General features: G+C 40.4%; 1 protein-coding gene across 21 annotated transcripts in view; it reads right to left on the bottom strand.

The window, feature by feature from the left end:
• Positions 1 to 19949, bottom strand: part of plekha7b (pleckstrin homology domain containing, family A member 7b) — a 72834-nt gene that overhangs the window by 44815 nt on the left and 8070 nt on the right. The window contains exon 1 of one of the 21 annotated variants that reach the window (XM_035944435.2): positions 19506 to 19753. The exons of 17 other annotated variants lie outside the window; for them this stretch is intronic. In XM_035944435.2, the coding sequence (XP_035800328.2) occupies positions 19506 to 19633 (128 nt within the window). In that variant the 5' untranslated portion in view covers positions 19634 to 19753. Of the gene's footprint in view, positions 1 to 9625; positions 9806 to 13825; positions 14256 to 16436; positions 16663 to 19505; positions 19754 to 19949 lie in introns of those variants that run through there. 3 more of the 21 variants (XM_035944446.2, XM_035944440.2, XM_055011577.1) reach the window with 3 other exon arrangements.

The raw sequence follows: 19949 nt of genomic DNA, 5'->3' as shown, positions 1-19949 counted from the left end.
TAAAGTCCATTTAGGGTTTTATTCTCTTATACAAAACAACTAAAATAATTACTTAATTGTCCTATTTAATGGATATATATAGATATAGTGTCTATTAAAGGGACATTATGCATGATTTTGAGTATAAATAAGCATTAACATTGCAGCCAGCAACAATCTGCTAGGGAAAGATATAATAGAGTCATGCATCCTGAGCAGAGAATAAACGAACTCACTCTGTATGTGTTCTAATCCAAGCTTCTTTGTTGTATGTCTTTGCAGCTGGTCTGGCTTCACATGCATGTTAGTGGATGTGAGTCCCTCCCTTTGAAACTGTTGGCCATCTCCACATTTATAAATAGACTGAGAATGACCTCTCGTACCGCATTGTAAAAGCAAAAGTGTCGTCTGGAGCATTTAAACAGTGCCCCGAAAAACAGAGGATTTAAAAGCTATTACTGTTTTTGCCTAATTTCCACGCACTTGTTTTATTTTAGCTAAGCGTGCTGTGCCTGCTGCTGTTTTGCAGCTCTCCTCTGCTTCTCTTTCTCTGTAGTGCCTGTTTTGCTCCACTCCATGTGTGTCTGTTTCCTCACACATGTCCACTTCAAGTGTGTCTATGTGGACCACACAGTGGAGATCCAACAAGGTTACAACCCATTACAGTGATCCCTCGCCATATTGTGGTTCACTTTTCACAGTCTCACTATATCGCAGATCTTGAAATTGTATTTGGTATCGTGGATCTTTTGCTGTCTCGCGGGATTTTGGGGTATATGGTTTTTTTTATATGTATTATTGTGGCAAGCTGCGTTGAAGAACAACGCTGGAGAAAGGATATTTGACTTATATGCACCTTGCAACTAGCAGATGCATTTATTTTGACACACACAGAAAGCAGTACTTAGAAAATGTGGCAGGAAGTGATCAAACACACTGCACTTCACACTCACGGTCCTGACAACATAATACTTAACCAAACTAACTAGGCTGACTAAACGACAAAAACACAATAAAAGAGCTTAAGTTCAGTCATAGCGACCGGCTATGCGATCGCTACAGTATTTTAATGATTTTTACGGTAAAATAAGCATTTTCTAGCATAAAAAATGTAAAACAACATAAAAATACATAAAAAAATAATAATTAAAACATATTAAAAGAATATTTAACTGAAATAAAATGTGTGGCATACAGCGCTGGGCGGTGACTGGCTCAACGACCGTAGTATCAGTCTCCTCTGTCCACCATGTGCAGCATGCATTCAGCATCTTGCCTTGTCCATTTCACATAGTGTTGCTCTGCGGTGTTGTGCGGTGTGTGGGAAAGTTTATAAAGCCTTAAAATATATATAAATAATAAAATAAATGTGGTCGTTACTTCGTGGATTTTCATCTATCGCCGGGGGGGTCCTGAAATGTATCCCCCCACTTTGTTTTTGCATGCCAAACCATTCAACTTCCACGACTGTACTACAATTCAATGTATTGTATAATGCTAGCGTGAGCTAATAGTTGTAGATTATTTTTTATTGGTTCTCATGTACACAACTTTTGTGGCTGTAAAATGAAATGAAACCTGACAGTAGGGGGGAGTTTTTTGGCGATGCTGCCATTTGTTTTGGTCTGAGATGCTGTTACTCAAACAGCACCTTTAAATGTTGAATTTAATTCATGTATTTTAATTAGCCACTGGAAACTTTTAATGTCTCACTGTAATTTATGCAAGCTATTAATATAACAAACTTAATTTCACAAAGCAGATATTAGAAAAAGCAGGACACGCTTATGGACCATGTAAGAAACATTTATTTTTGTGTTATTCCATGAACATGACATCACCACTACATTTCTCTTCTGACGTAAATGCTGATTAGATTGCTCAGGCGTCCATCGATTCATGATGAAGCTACAACAACCACAGCAGGTCAACTTAAATGCATCCCTAAAGCTACTCTAGTATAATAAATGTCACACCGTAGTCTGCATTTGACCTCAAATTCTAACTTTGAGTGAAGTAAAACACAAATCAATGCACTGCAGTTCTACTAATCACAAGATAACAGCAATCATTTAATTTAGTCTGGCTGCTGACTTAATTTCTCGACCAATGCAATTAGCCCTAATGAATGTATCATTAATTTCAGCAAGTTGTTTGTGCATAGATGATATGTTTCTGTGGGATCCAAAGCTGAAGATAAAAGCAAATCAAAGAAGGGCTGCAGATATGCACACGACAGGCCAAATGATGAGCTACAAACTTTTACTTAACTCTGTAATGACAGTCGTTTCTGGGCACACAACCCCCCCCCCCCAGGCAATGTGAATGTGTTACAGTGTGTGACAGGACATTACATCTCGAGACAGAGATATCATAGACCTTCACAAACGCCCTGCAGCATCCCAGGCCTGGGAGGCAAAAAAATAATTAAGCCTTAATAACAGTGGTTTGTGCACAGTATCCAGAAGCAGGGAGCCATTAAGGAGATAAGCATTCTGCAGCAGGATTTCCACATGTTGACTGACCTTTATCAGTTTCATAGAGGAGCACTGCAGCCGCCCTTGCTCAGCCTCATTTCCCTGACATTTGTGGAAGAATTATCTTGGCAGTCTCTCCAAAGAGTTATTGGGAGATTCCACTGTGATTCAGCATGGAAATGAGGGAAACCAGCTTAACACTGACTGACTGGATTTTCCCTCTCATTGCACTCGTTCACAACGATCATCATCAGATTCATTGTTTGGAAATGCAGCAAGCTGAGCTGACAGTATGACACAGTCATTACAACCCTGCTGAAATGTGACCCTACACATTCATGCAGTCCAAAATAGGATAAATGAAACAGGAAGACCTTGGTTCGAACTCCGCTGTTATGGAGCTTGTAGTCATCCAGCAAACCACTCAAGCAGCACCGGGTGAAAACAGGCTCAAACAGGCCCGATGCAGAGCAGAAACAGGTGCAAAGACTTGCCAGCGTCTGAACCTCTTTCTGACAAAAAGGACTGGTAGAAATTGAAAGAGCTGTCATCTTATTAACATTCAACACACACAGAGAGAGTTCTGACACAGCACATTACATTGCAGTCAAAACAGTGCTTTAGGCCATGTTGTTCCAAAACGTAAGCAAGGCAACAGTTAATTGTATTACAGTGGATGGAAGAAAAGAGTCTGTTGGGCCAGCAATAAAGAATCATGATGCAAGGAAACACTATCTTCACCAATATAGTTATGGAAAAGAAGCATTGCTCTGGGGGAAAATGTTGATAGTGCTAATCATGGTCCAGAAACTCAAACCTTTTGCCAAATAATAGATGTCGTCCATCAGTTCCATGTCATTTCTTGCCTGCCAAATTGGAAAATCCATTTTTTAGAATCCAAGGGGGCAGAATAAAACACTGCTTACCTCAAGTGTTCCAATAGAGGCTTCAAAAAAACCAATGAACCCATATTAAAGCTTCTATACGTGAAGATTTCCTCTCCGTTGCATTGCTATGAGTTTGTCATAAACTGCAGTTGTTCCAATTGTGCCCAAGGATGAAACAGAATCTGATGCTCTATAGGGATAAAGAACTACATAACTGTGGGCACTTCAGCATCCTCCTCTGCTCCACAAACTTAGCAGACTGCTAAATATTTATTAAGGGTTATTTGGAGTTATTCATCAAAGAAATTGTGGTTTTATAATGCCTCCAGACATGAAGATAAAATGGCTTCCAAAAGCACTTAACTGAGGGATCGATAGTGACAGGGATATGCTGTGACAAAGAAAAAGTTGGAAAGTTTTCTAGAGCAAGCATTGCTCAGGCAATAAATCAATGAAGGGTCCCTGCAGCTTGGAGTCAATATTTAATACCCCAGATTTATCCAGCACCCTACCCATTGAATATTTATGATCCAGAGCAATGACAAGTCACCTTTATTTCAGGTTTTCCTTTGTGCTAACAAGAATAGTCTTTCTCGTTGTTATGTTATTGAAACAAATGTTCGTTTTCATTGGTCGGGTGTCTGTTTGTTCCATAAAAGCATGTTCAAAATAATGTGCTAGCATAGCCTAATCAGTGTTTGGTTGTCTATGTGCACATCAATATTTGTATATTTATCGCAAGTCATATTTTCATTAGATTATTGACTGTTATCGCAGATTTTCATGTCAGGCAGGCCCAATCCAAACTTTAACGAGAGACTGTGTTTTCAGTAGGACTGCCTGAGGAGCAGCCATGTAGGAACAGATTGTTGTATTTTCCCCTTCAAAGTGACTAACACCGCCCTTTTCTATGTTTAATTCACTCAATTCTGAATAACTTGATGTTTCTTGCCCTGAAAAAAATAAGTCTGAAAAACTCTATGAAGCTTTCTTTACTCTACAGTGGATGTCTATACATCTGACTAACTGAGTAAAAGGGGCAGAGTGAGATACTCGTCTCTACTGCAGTGCTGCATTTAGAATTAATCTCATAAATTGGATGTATCTTGTAAATACTGTGGAAATCTTACATTTTGTAATTCTACACATTGCAGGAGTACAGCTGGTTTGAATGTTCTGACGTTTTATCTAGCTTGACAGATCTCTACTTGGAGCACTAAAAAGCTGCGGGAGACAAGATTTTGCAAAGCAAACGTCTGTCACAGAGACAAAAACACACAATCAGCAAAAGCATCACAACCTGACAGTGCAAAAGAGATGTGATACAGTCTGCAAGCACATCACAGGATGCGGCTAGTCTTAACGGTTAGCCCTTAGTTGCACATGGATGTTGTCAGCAGTGAAGTTCATCTACTGATAACAAATTATCTAATAAATAAACCATCACGTCATTTCGATCTGACATAAGCCAAACGGAAACTAATCAAATCTTTGAAATGAGAATAGCCAATATCTCTTTTCTTTTGTGCCTCGGTATTTCCCCCCGTGTGATCAGCACATCAGTAGCGGAGGTTCAAAGGCATTCTGCAGTGCAGTCCTTCACCAACCCACACACACAAACACCTTCAGAGTACTAAGTCAGGCTTTATCATCAAAGGTCTGAGCCCACCTTAGATAAAGAGCTCCAGAGCACTAGGAGTCACTTGCCTTGGAAAATTGAGGTTAATTAGAAGTAACATATCGACCTCTGGCCTCTGTTCCCTGGAGGATCCATGACTGTGACACGTAGCATTCAACCACTGTAGGTCAGAGGGAGATGTAGACAAGTGACATCCCCTTAAGGAGGAATTAAACCATGAAAGTTGAAGCACAGATAGGTTATCACAGTGAACCCAGCTGCAGAGTGAAAACTATACACATCAGCACTCAGCAGGATAACACCGACAGCTGCTAGTCCTCTGTTACTGTCCTTTATGGAATATGTACAGTACAACAAGGATTCCCCCATAGTTTTAATCTCCTGCTTTAAATACAGCAATGTACGCTAACCAAAATTCAAACAATTATCTGACCAAAACATTTTAAATAAATCAGAGAGGTAGATGAGTTTGCAGGGTTTTTTTCCTTCTTTATGAGAACAAAAAAAAATCACAAATTATTTCACAACAGTAGAACAGTATTAAAAACATTTACACAAAAAACACGAACTGTGAATCTAATTTGAATTATATACAATGAATTTCTCAATTGTCATGTTACAGGCTCTCTTTTGGTATACATTATCTGTGTGTCCATCATTCTATCATATCACTGCTAAGAGTAATGGAAGAAACATACAAATACTTCACTTTCTTACAAAACAACTTATACAATTTAGCAAGCAAAGTGACGCTTTTTTTAGACAATTTGTTTGAGAAATTTTGCCATGTGAACCGTACCTTTGTTGACAGTGTCACAGTACTTGTAGTGCACATGTCTTTGTTTTTAGTGATCTTTAAAATGGACAGCAACAACAGAGTGCCAGATTTATCAAAGAAATGTATTGTCTATAAATAACTGAACAGACGGCTTTGTGGCAGATGAACATCAGCAAGCTGTAGACGTATCATCGTCAAGCTGGTCAGCCAAGTAGACTGATGTCGGGGCGCATTCAGATGACTCCAGGTCAAGTAAAAGGCAGCCAGTCCTGGTGAAGGAGATCTCGTCTGACTCCGTCTCTCAAATGCAAATACAAAGTCAACGTGATGAGAATGAGGGACACTAACCCCTAACAGCTAGCACAGCAGAATGGATGATCAGCAAAGGCCCCTAATTAGAATTAATTTCATTAAATGCATGTAATTATGTTCCAACTTAACCCAAAATTATTTCTTGGCTTTTTCATGCTGAAACAACTCTTTACCTGCTGACAAATTATGACTGAAGGCTCTCTTGGTCATTTCTCTGCATCTGCATTGTAAAAGAATGCACTCGCAATGGGTCGTGTCACATTTGACACTCTGAGGGAAGACTTTGGTCCTACAAGACATGGACTGTCCACAAAAATTCAACCAAAATTAGCCCTTTAAATCTACTCAATATAATATTTAAAAAACTAAAATTTAAAAACAATTCCTGTTTATTTTCAGCCTAGTATATACCCCATTAATATTTCTACTGTGGTTTCAAGTGTTATACTAACTTTGAACACTTTATCTCCATTGCAGAGACTCAGAATAGTGAATGGAGTTAATGGCAGCAGCTAGCATAAGCTCATTGAAGCTTTTCAAAACAAAAGCAGATTTTCACATGAGTAAAATGAGAAATTAGTCATCTGGAGTGGCATTTAGATAGCTGCATTGAGGATCTTTAACTTGTTCACCCACTGGTCTGTTTACAAGCGTGAAGTTGACTGACTTTCACTGTCATCGTGCTTCTTCTGAGGACACTCAGTGGTTAATTCAATGGCAGATTATTCTGTGGACCATTATGAGGATGACAGTAGGTCATTACAATTTGAATGTTGGCTGTATTTATTTGAGCTGGAGTCCACAGATGACAAACTAATTCAAATGGAATAAAAGACGGAGACAGGAAGATAGAACCATCGTGAAAGACACCATGGATCAGGAAACTGGGGTATTCCTGACTGTTCTGCTGCCAACTAAGGAGGACAACTGTTACTGCAAAGAGTTTGACCTGTTGACGCTGTACTTGGAAAATCTCCACAATGTCCATGGATGAGAGGAATTCCGGCTGTGAAACGACAGTTAATGAATCTGCAGCTTTGATAGACACCATGATGCTGGAGATGGTGCAGATCGGGATCCAGCTCCCTCAAGTCAAATGGAAGAAAAGACCAAGACTTGCTCATGCTCAGTTCTCCATTTGAGAAGTAAAAGCTGTTCCAACGAAGTCATTTCATGTGATGGATTACAGTATGTGTTACCCGTCATAGTACACAAGGTGGTAATACATATTACTTTTAGTCAGACTTAAAATAAACCTTGAAAATGACTCATGAAAATCAGCTTTTTTGCAAAGCTGCAGGAACCTGAGTTCATCCTCATTTCCACAAATCTCTTCAATGAAAGTGAAGAGTGCAAAGTTAGCATGAAACGAAATACACCAGGCTGAAATAAACTCTTTAAGTAACATACAAACTAGATCAATTCCTTTCTTTTTTAAACCTGAAACTCCATTATCCCTGTAGCTTAAGAACACTGAACTGGAGCATCTGCTTGAGTTTTGCATACTGTGCCTCAGCAGCTAAATGCAGAGCCCAAACCACATCACAAAGCCAAACACAGCTAATCGCTTAGCTGTGCAATGTAGGACAGAAGGGGATGTGAAGTGTGGGGGAATGTGAAAGCTGAAAATCTCAGGCGGGAGATACACAAAAGGCTTGGGCAGGAAAAAGGAGCGACAGACCAGTGGGAATGTTGTGCAGTACGCTCAGCTGATAGCACAGTCATCTGCAGCGAAACAGAACAAATCGCCAAGAGACCTCACCGTAATAACAGCTCATCAAAATCTTAACAAATGAAAACATCAAAAAAATCTAAACCAGTGGGAACACTACCACCAAAATTTTACATTTTTAACAAAACAAAAATTGTTACAATCTCCTTAAGCTGTGATTCATTTGGATTTGACCGACTCACCCCGTGTCAATTCCAGGAACCCTCCTATGTGTAGGAGGTGGAACATGCAAAGTGACTATCGCACTATAAGCAGAATAAAAACTAAGAATAACATTTTGTGGTTCTGAATAATAACAAAAAAGAAACAGACAAGATAAAACTCAACTCAACCTTGGAGTCCTTATCCATAACCTCCCATCTGGGAAGCCTCTGAATCACAATATAACATGCATAATAGCAGCAACAAGTCATTCTGGGCCCAGGACACTGAACAAACAGACAGTTCTTCCCAGATCACAGACGTTCTGTCCATATTTATATCTAATTCCACACTAAAAACACACCACAACAGCGTCCAAGAGCAGAAAAGCACACACTGAGACTGCCTGTTAACTAGAAAAACAAGCATCAAAAAAACTCTGGCAGGTTTTGCTGAGTTGGTGAAATGAAAGAAAAATGTCACATAAAGTTCAAGAGGTAAAAAGCAGGAGAACAAGTCATTATGCCATAAAGTAGCATTTTGAATTGGGATGCCACTTTTGCTGCAAACATTTAGTTCAAGGAATGCGTTTTTTGTTTTCTTAGATCCATCTCTTTGATGGCAGAAGTGACAATAAATAATGTCATAGATCGCTGGAGAGGGAAATTAAGAGAAAAAGTCTCGCTCCAAAAGTCCTTGTCAAGATCTTCAGTACACAAAGATCTGTCAGATTAATTGGAGTTTATGTGTCAGGAATGTATCAGTATGTGAGTTGATACATAGAGGTTATGTTGACATTTGCACCTTAAGGTTGCATAGTTGCTTCAGTGATAGATTTTATAAGGGAATCTGATAATTAAGAATAGTTGTGTTTTGTTCTGTTTTGATTAAAGCAGTAATAAAATACAATCATATCCACCACTCACCATGTCCCTATCATCTCAATCATGGGACAGCCACATAGCATCTATTAATAATGTATATTTATACACAGGTTACAGGTTAAATTATTCTGATCATCCTATCATAGGAGAGGAGAGGAGAGGAGAGGAGAGGATTCTGGGAAAACTGGCTATCTATCATTCTTGCACCTAACTCCATTTGTCATTGATATTCATGCAAAGAACACTGTCAAAACTGTCACAGCACGTTCCTTACAATAAAACTGATTCTGTATTAGTAATGAAGATGGTGCATCACTGCACAGCCTTTTCACCGTCTTCCTACAAGGTGGATGTGTACAGCCTTGTGAAGTGCCTACTTATGCTGCCAGTATTGCTCGACAGAATTCACACTGAGGCAGCTTGTCTTGAATTCTGCAGTAATTCTGCAGCACAGATGACAGTCAGAGATGAATGCTTATCACACTCAGCTGCCATTAAAATGTAAATTGAAAAAAGTGAAGAGTGCCGAGTTACCAAACAAAAGTGAAGAAACGTAGCGCTTGTAAAATCAGATAATTTCCATGATGAATGAAAAGACGAAGACAGGGGCCTTCACTTTATCTGAGGTCGAAGCACAGTGTAGCAGAACAGCTGTGAGTTCCTATTGTTGACTGGACTAATCAATCAGCATCTCCCTCTAAGCAGACATATGCACCTTTCAAATGCAAATCAATGCAAATAAATCTTATTATAAAGAGATCCATACAGCATGTGGATCAACACAAGCATGGCCTACCTGCAGCTTCTCAGTGCTACCCCCATGCAGCAGCAGCTATCCTGCACTAGGCTGATTCCGAGCATTCTTCTGCCTTCAATCGCAGGTTCTGCTTAGCAAATGATGGATCTGCAGCATGAATCTGTCTGATTCAGCCAAAGTAAGACAATCTGTCACACTACATACACCCCTGAGCACACACAGAGATACAAATTGCATATGTTCATGGTCAGATTATCTGCCTGATCTCTAAACCCCATAATCCCACAACATCAAAAATAAATCAAGCATCTCCCCCCCTTAAAACTCAAATTGTAACAGACAAGCATAGCATGAAGGAGAAACCATATGACTGCATCAGATATAGAACTTCCAATTCACCATTTGCTGTTCTCTGCAAAAAAAATTGAAATGACTAGTATTGTACTTGTAGTAAGCTTGGCAAGACAATAGCAGAATATAGTGAAGTTATTAAAGGAACTGATGACTGCACTATCACATAATGTTTGGCAAATAAACAGGTAGGTAGTTTAGTCATTTAATGGTATTGCATTTGGGAATGTGATGGCACAAGGAGCTGCAAAAGCTATGGGTTAATAGTGTAATGAAGCCTGACACACAGGTGAACATGACAGAGCAGCTTATTCTCTTGTTATTATGGGTGGATCAATATTTTTGCATATAAATAACATGTTCTTTGAAAAATACCTCTTTAAGAGCCACATGTGACGGCACAATTGTTCTCATCTTCTTTCTAAATGTTACAAACTTATATTATTATGTAATAAACTAATAATGTAATATTAAATAAGAACGACCCATCCAAAACCTGGGATTATGTTCAGATACAGTGTCCTCATGTTTCCAGCCTTTATAATGCCCTTTATTATGTAGGCAAACAAAACAGGACAGGCATAGCTGAATTTCATTGTGTCCTTAAGGATTACATTATCTGAACCAGGGTAATCCCTGTTTTCCAGTACATTTCATGAAACCCATGCCACTTGCCAATGCCTTTGTCCAAAAGCTGAGGAGCAGATAAACAGCCACTGGATCCCCTAACAATCGGCTTCAGCTAACCCTCACGCTGTGAAACACGTCTAAATCCCTTACACAATCGTGTCAGAGACATTATTATATCATCCCACCACTAAATACCCTCCACCTAGTCATTTGCAGAATACACACGAGCAGCCACACTCACACTAACAAAAAAAGAGATTTCTTTTAACATTGGCGAGCTTTTGTAAGTAACATGACAGTGGAAGAATGTATGAAATGCGCTGTAAAATCTATTGTTCAGATCCTTGATTACATTTAGTTCTGCTTTTGGATTTGCTACACTTGTAATGACAAAGTGATTCCACTTAAGCAACGACAAAAGCTACAGTCAGAGAAAAAAAAATGATTACTTTGGTAAATTTTGCTGCAGAGAATCTTGGCCCTCGGGGTGTCCGAGCTTATATAGCACAAAACACATTTTACTGCAGCAGGTCTGTCTGTACAACAGTGTTTGCCTCAGTGTGCACAATGTATCCATAATATATTATCAGTAGAGGAAAAGATATATTTCTGATTTCTAATCAAAACCTCCCTCCTGTGCAAGTCATGCGGACAAAGTAGCCTCTTTATTTGTGTGTTATCTGTGTGCACATGTGCTGGGAGCAACCTGCGTTCAGATTGGCTCCAGGCTTGGAGGGATCTCTCTCCTGCAGCTCTCATTACAGAATCTGAGCAGACACAGTACGCAGTCTCAAAGCAGCCACTGAACACACTCCCACTGGGGAGTAGCATTACAGTGATACAGAGGGTTAAGACAACACAACTGCTCCACGACTGCAGTGCTCAGTGGCATTTGAGGCACCACACACAGAGGCCCTAGTGGCTCAAAAACACACAGCTGAATGCAAACAGATTTTTTTAATGTGACCGCCTTGTAATATTATGCACTACGGCAGCGTTGATGGCTTCATGTCTGTTCAGTATAGAATTACCGTATCTGTAATTTTTTTTCAAGAGCACATTTTTTTTCAATACATGAACTACCTGATTACGATTAATGATTCAAATATTAGTCACTGGTTACACATTAAATATTGTTTTCAGAAGAAAATAATGTAATAATAAGTCTGACGTCTCACGTGTGTCTCTGTTGTCTGTTAAAGCAGGCAGGCTATCACATTATCATTTTAACAAGAGAATTAAACTGATGGATTAAATAAATTAGGTGAGGTTCCACTTGGCTGGTGGAGGGTAAGTGAATTTAAAGGCTATTTTTAGCTCTCTGTATCCTTAGAGTGGGGAAAGCTTGCACAGACTTAGTAGGCTTTTTTTTAAAGTCAGGCATCAGTGCAGGAAGGAGGTCCACATCTGGTCCACGGCTCTTAAACTCTTACTGGCCAACAGGATCGTGATTTTACCAGAACAGTCCCTTCCCTGGAATTTCTATCCCACTCAAAGGCTGATCTAAATCACTGTCTAGGGATTTTAAAAGGTCACAGTCCTAATACACAGAGAATTCACTCCCTTTTAAAATATTTTCACCTTCTGTTAGGTATCATCATTATGTCTATTCTTAGAGGAATTAAGTCTCCCTGGAAATGTTCGGCATGTCTGTGGTTAAGGAGAGGTCACCTGCTTTCTGTGATACTTTCTCTGCTATAATCATGAGTGTTCTGTCCACTGCAGCTATTTTAAGTGTCATTTGTCAGACCGAAGCGGTCCGGCCATTGAATCAAAGTTATGACCTCTATATCAGGTAAGCATGCAAATGAAGCACGATGGCTTTTGGCCACATTCCACCCTGTAGGAATGAAACAGGAGGGATGAGCTGGGCTGGGTGTGACTGTTCTGCAGTGAACATTACTGGAAGTGACTGTGTGAACCAAACACTAAATCAGATGTTCAATACCCTGAGTAGAACCAGACCAAGTTGAAGCTGACCATTATATAATTCATTAAAAACAGAGCACTGCACAAGGCTGGAAGAAACCCACAAGAGGCACATTGGTGTTAGTGTAGCGTGAGCTATGCTGTAAATGTGGCTATTTATACTGGAGTGAAAACATTACTGATTCCAAGCTTGCCCAAACTGTCTTCCTCTGTTATTTGCTGATCACAAGTGAAATTTTGCGGTCTGCTGTTTACAGCCAACTGCCTATGAGGCTGAGAGCGCAGCAGGAGGGCTGACCGGTGAGGGAGCATATGCAGGAATGATAAATAGGCTAAGTAACCTTATCGCTGCGGCTGACATCGAGACTCTGACAGAATGATAATAAGCTTGATATATTTCACACAGATCTCCAAAATGAATGGCTGCATCTATAGCATGGTGTCATATCCCTAATAAAAATCACACAACTAGCTAAAGAGAAGCTTAAATAACTGTCACTTGTAAATTCACGTAACAGAAAAACCAAACACTGGTGAATCTCTTGTTTTCAAATCATGCTAATGTAAAGCAGCAGCACACATGTTTGGCTCATTTCTGCAGTGATAGATGACATTTCAACATCAATCCTAACACAACACTTTAGTCTTAAGTTTTTAAGTCAACATAAAACCACCCTACACACAGGAAAAAGGAGAATTAAATCATGCACCAGTGCACAGGAGAAGTGTAACATGCAGCAGATGTGACATTGTAAGTGTGAGTCTGTATATATAATGTATATCTCTGTGGGTCTGTGTGTGTGTGGGCTGAGCCCTAATAGCAACGATTGAGCAGTCCCATGTAAACAAGTGCATTCCTTTGAAAAGTGTATCTCTGGTTCACTCAGAAATGGGATGGACTACATCAAGCATCTGCAACAGTCTAGCCTATAGAGACATCCCCACGTTAACCACGTAAACCAAAATCAGCCTGAGAGATCACAGTTCTGCTGACATCAACATAGTGATCAGTGACCTGTGATCATGAGGCACTGCAGTGAGTTTCTCTCTCTGATCCATTAGGACAAACTGATACATGCACTCTCCAAAGGCAATCCAAAGGTGGAGGTAAAACAGCCATCTTTGCCTCAAAAACAGATGATATTTACTTTTCAGCATGCGTCTAAATTCCTAAATTCCCTGCCTGCACGTATACTTTGTGCAAATATTTCACGGCATGCATTCAAAATCTCTTGCAGCTGCTGGAAAGCTTCAGCAGACACACCTCCTGCGTAACTACGTAGCAGTACAATCCCACATATGTGTAAGCAGAGGTGCTGGGATACACACCTGTGAGTTGCCCCGTACACCGGCTGCCTCTTGTACGGGACGTGTGAGGTTGATTGTCCTGGCTGGCCCAACATGTTAGCTGGCTGCAGGTCTGGGAAATGCTGTGCTGAGCTGTGCTGAGCTGTGCTGTGCTCGTCTCAGCGGTGCCTGTGTGTGTGTGTGCACTTCTCTCAGCTGGTAGTGCTGCTGTTGCTGACGTCCTCTGCTGAGCACCGTGGCGTCAGTTCATTCAAAACATCCTCTTTCCCGCCTCTCCCGTGTCGGGCTGCTTTAGGTGGAGCTAAAAATACATGCAATCGCTGAACTGTCCCCTGCCTCTGACGCTGGCGGGGTTTGTGATTGGTATTATTAAGACCGAGTCAACCTCACCAATAAATCATGTAAGAGGCCCCAAAGTGCCAAGTAAAAACCGCAGGTACAAAGCATTAGCCACAACCCATATAATGATAGTCTCTTCTCTCTTGTTCTCTCCCGTTAGTGGCATTCTTTCCCTGTCCTCACCTCTCCTCCTCTCTCCTCTAATGTATGCTTTCCTCAGCAGAGCTCTGCCGGCAGAGAGTTTCCCTGAACTGGACGCTCTCTCTGCTCCATTCCCTCTGCAGTCATGCAGGCACTACACAGCAGAGGAGAGGAGAGGAGAGGAAGGAGGAAGGAAGGAAGGATAGGAGAGAAATTACACTAAGGAAAGACAAAGGCAAAAAGAAAGTAATGAAGGAGTGAAAGTGAGAGAATGGCCATTGCAAATTCCCATTGTTCAACACTAACTATATTAAGTCTATACTATGTACTAAAGTGTGTTGCTTTGGCATATAGCGTAGTACAACAATTTTTTTGTGGCGCAGCTACATGGTGAACAAGAGATGGTTCCATCATATTTGGCACCATTAAAAAGCATGACTTTTTACAGGCTATCAATTTGACATGTCCAAATTACATTCAAAAATAATCTTTCCAATGACACGTTTTTGGTGCAGTTATGAGCTTGACTGCAAAACAGCCTCTCCTGTTTTTCCATTACACTTTACATTGTAGCGCAACAGCATCCAACAAGATGATGGTAAACAGCTTCAACAGAAAATGCTGCATAAACAGCCAGATCAGATGAACTGGGGGGGAAGAGAGTGTGAGTTGGTTAGACATTAGACACATGAGAAATGGAAGTGAAGACTGGGCTATGACCCAACAGCTGAAAAGACTGATGACTGTGCCACCCTACAAATGTCTTCTATCAGCTAATAAGGGGAGCTGGGGTTTAGCTGAAAAATATTTTCTGCACCAGCCAAGGGAGTACTCACAGATTAAACTGACAATACCTGCACAAGCACGTGAACATGCAGCTAATGTATCCACCTGCTGTTGCCCTCATTCCCTGAGTTTCATCCTCTGCTGCTCTTTCTCGTTCATCTATGCCCTTCTTCACATCTCATTAGCATACCCCAGGAGTCAAAGGCACTCGCACTGCCAGTAAAGACCTCTTCAGCACTGTGGAAATGAGTCTGACAGATGTTTGGGTTTGATCGCATTGGCTCTCTCTTAGAGTAATTAATTTTACTGCATTGATAAACTACATGCTAACTAGTTGACATGTAAAACAGCCCGACAGACGCAAGTGACTGAAGGCCCAAAAGCAGATCAGTTCCAATGTTTCTGCACAAGAAAGATGATGCAAATAGTAGGAAAATCTCAAAAATATATCTAATGCTTGTCATTCCTTGTAAAATGGTTTAATGCAGAATGTTTTGAAATCCCGAAAGAATGATCCAAGCATAAAAATAGCATTACAGAAAACCAACACCCATCCTCAGTCAGTGGTGAAAGTAACAACACTTTACCCATTTCAAAAGGAAACATTTTACTTTTTTCCCTACAGTATATATTCGACAGATATACTGTAAATACCAATTATATGCAGATTAACAATTTAAAACACATGATTAATTTTGAAAATATTATTGCTTCAGATCAAACCACCCAATGGAATATACAGTAGTATAACAGGAATAATCATCTGACACCATGTAAATATTCATGTAACACTGAAAGAGAGGCCACTGCATTGTAATGGGCACTTCTGGATAATAGTACATTTCCTTCAGTCCTTTAAGTGTATTTTGCTAGTATAGCTTAAATTGACATGCAGAGATTTTACTTCTAAGAGTGTTTTAACACAGTGGTATTGCTCATTTACCTAAGTAAAGGTTCCGAATGCTTCTTCACTACCCACACATACAAGACCACTTGAGAAACTGGTAAACTTATGAAAAAAATCCGTGACAGAAATTAATTCAGTGTTAATCCGCATGTGCTTCAGTAATTACATAAGCAAGAAAATGAAACTACATAGCAATATGAACCATATGAATGCATACAATAAAAGACCATATGCACATAATAAAGAAAAGAACAATTTAAACAGCCAGAACAACAATAAATAGAATATGGTTTGTAATAGCTGACCAGGATATTCAAAATGTTACTACAACTATGTAGTTTCTCAATATAAATGTGCAAGATCTCCATCACTCACTTTTTACTAATTAAGGATATTCCCAGTGTGCCTCTGACGGCTATGGATTTATCTCTCTGTACATGTTGCTACGTTGCTACTCACCAGTTAGTGATCAGACATGGAAAGCAGCGAGTCCAATTCAAAAGTCTCAAATGTCCAAATCTCTCCTGGTCCTGAAGACAACCAACAAGGAGTGTCTCTTTCTGCTCTCTCTGAACGTATGGAAACTGAGCCTGTTAAAGTGTGTGCTGGGTGGGTGTGCTAGAAAGGACACAAAGAGGGGTGTCAGATAAAGTATAACTGCTGTTTCAGCCCTCTCTCTCTGCTCTTGATCACTCAGTAGCGCTGCCAGCACTTACACAATGTAGCTCTACTTAGCCTCTCTCGGGAGAATAAAATGATAACACTCTATTGTTCAGCCCTACGTAGAGGTTGATGAAAGAAGAAAAGGGGAAAGGGCCCAACCTGCTGAGAAACTTCTGAAGCCTCCCCTTTTTGTGGTTACCACAGATGAGCAGTTATCATCCAACTGTGTTGTCCGGCAAAGTGCTGACCTTGGTCTCTGACTGCAACCAGAGCCTTCCGTCTCACCCAGAGTCCTCTTTATCAGATCACATCCCGGTTAGCCAGAGGGGAGACAGGGATGGAGGACGGAGAGCAGTGAGTGGCTGTCTCAGGCTGCTGCAGTGCCGGTTCAATAATCCACAGACAGACATATAGATAAGAGCAGAGGGCTGGATGAGGGTGGTGTAGGTCGATCCACAGGATGGACAGCCGAGTCAACATTCTTGCCTCGCTCTATATCACCTGCTTTCTCTGTTGTCAGTCTGGGTACCCAATAACAAACTCAAACTGCCAGCAATAATAACACTGTCTCAACAGAATCTATGTGAGTCCTCCCAATCCATCCGGTTAGCAAATCAGACACCCATCTAATCACACAAAAGGCTCTGAAATAGACTGCAGGTCTTGAGGTGCACTGACATTATCCATTCAGCACTAAATGGATTGAAAAAAGAACAGGAGTGATCTGACTATGAATGATTTGTACATTAATATATAATGTAGTATTCATGTTGTATTCACAGTCCTGCAAATGTGTGATATGCCATCAACCTGTCAAGCAGACAAAGACACAACAGCAGTATCTAGTGGCTACACTCTGAACAGGCAGAACACCGCTTAGAAGCTACACCAGGACCTTTGCAATGACAGATACCATCACTGACACCATAGTTATGACAGAAATTTGAACATTCCCAAATAGAAGTCAAACAGCAACATTAGCATTTATCTCACACAGCAGTCGAAGGTGACACCTGATCGAGGTGATCTTCATTTAAAGACACAGAACAGAAAAAAATAGGAATTCATTGGCTCATGAATACAAAATTAGCCATGCATCTCTGCACTAAAGCAAATTAACTTGGATCGGTCTGCAAGAAATCACACAGCTGTGTCGTCAATGTGTTCAATAAATGCTGCAGTGAGTGAAATTGCCCTAACCACCACATCTGCCCCCACCAGCGTCGGCCAGACCGGCCTTTTCATCCATCTTTTTCACACTCAATATTCCATTAATGGGGAAAGCAATTTTCAATCGAGTAGCCTAATCCACAATGAGAAACATTTTTCATTGCTCGTACACTCAATCTGCTGCTGAACATAAGCTTATTGAAACGTTAGGGTTTTTCGGCCCTCAGACAATATACCTTCAGGAATATATAGGAAGTATAAAACACAAAGCGTGATTATTGTTACAAATCTTGCGATCAGGCAGTCAGATTAACCAGACAAATCCATACAGATCTTCAAGGTGCTATGCTGAAAAATAGTTGTGATTACAGAGAACGTTCGCACTGCCTGTTTGTCCTAAGATTTTTCTTGATTTTACAGTCAGGACATTGCACCATTTACTGGTCTCGCATAACAATGGCGCAGGAAAAGCAGGTAGATATTTAGCAAGCTGTTTTTGGTGTTTATTCTTGTTTTCTGATTGCTGCCTTTACACGTACATCCACAGCAAGTACAGCCACTGTCAGAATGCACTGTAGTAATTAAAATGTCATATTATAATTGTCTTTTGTTGTCCACGTGGGTTAGCAGAACAACCTGAAAGCTAATTTCGTAGCCATTTTTTTGCACCATTTTTTGCTGTTTTGGCAGCTGCACGCACTTACATAAATATCCTCTTCATTAGCTGTTCAACACACCACTAGTCACCAACTAACTTTGCCTGGTCTGCCTTTTTGTACTGGGCAGGAAGTGTGCAAAGGGTTCGTCGGAAGCTTGAAAAAAGGTGCCTGCTCTACTAGAAATTACATTAATGAAAGCGGTGAGCAAGAAACAAAAAATAGCTAACAAAAGACAACATCCAAGAAAGTTGAGAAGACTATAAAGTTCTGTTTTAATTCATCACTTTGACCTCTTACATAGTATTTTGAACCATAGCTTAATATTATAATTAGTAACAATAAATCCAGTATATATATACTAATATTCATTGATATTCATTGATTGATACTGGTACTTACAGTGAGAAAAGGTGTGGCAGCAAATGCTCACTTACACTAAAGTAAAAAAGCAAAATACTCATTTATTAACTTACCAAATGGACATACTTATAATTTAAAGTACCTTTACATTGCTTCTCACTTTCAAACCAAACACTGTAATCTGTTTAACATGATCACCCCACAAAAAAAGAGGTCAGCTCTCAGATATGCTCTCCAGAAAGATTTTCTCTTTTGAATACAGCATCCATCTTTCACCTTTGTGGCTGCTAACTAATCACTTCTCCTCTCAGCCGTCTGGTGAGATGAGAACAGTGTGGGACCTGCTTCTCTCTGCAGTGGCTCCAGTCACACTCAGGCTCTGACAGAATGCGGCAGAAACAACTGTCATCTGAATTCAATCAGAAGTACGGCTACAGAAACTCTTTCTTTCCTCCAGAGAAGCAGCTGAAATGACTCAGGTGCAGAGCTTCTTTCTCTGACAACATGAAAAGAATGATGGATGATGATAGACTCAAAAAAAGCACAAAAAATGTTTTTGTTTTCTTATGATATGTATTTAGATTTTTGTGAGGTGAATCACAATAGCAGATGCATAAAAGCACAAATGTTACACAACTTAGGTTTCTCTGTGATAGTACCATTAAAACAGTATTACCTTGTCTCAGTCTGCCTCTCCTCCTTCTCCAAACTGGGGGGCTCCAGCTCAACCACCACCTCTGTTTCATGATCAGCCGAGTCGGTCTTCCAGCTAAGGGGCAGACAGCTGCAGCAGCATGTCCCCATCCCGGCTCGGGCATCGCCCCTGCCCTGTTTCTGCTCTGACTCCTGCTGCTCCAGTTGTGACTTCTCAATCTATACTCAAGCTAATCTGGACAGTGAATGACTCATTCTTGATAATGTATATCATCACACAGTGCACACCTCAGGCCTGCAGCTCCTAATGTATTCACCCACTGCAGGTTCCCGGGTTAAATATTGCAAGTCCAAACAAAGGCTTGATGGAAAGCTTCCTGTCTGTTATGCAGCACAAACGTCCACTGTACCAAACACTAAATCTGCTCTTTGTTTTCATCGCCTTTATTCAGTCCACCGCTTCAAC

Source organism: Amphiprion ocellaris, chromosome 1 (assembly GCF_022539595.1).
Source record: "Amphiprion ocellaris isolate individual 3 ecotype Okinawa chromosome 1, ASM2253959v1, whole genome shotgun sequence".
Taxonomy (NCBI): domain Eukaryota; kingdom Metazoa; phylum Chordata; class Actinopteri; family Pomacentridae; genus Amphiprion; species Amphiprion ocellaris.
Note: the sequence above shows the minus strand (reverse complement) of the source record. Positions and strands in the feature narration are given on the sequence as shown.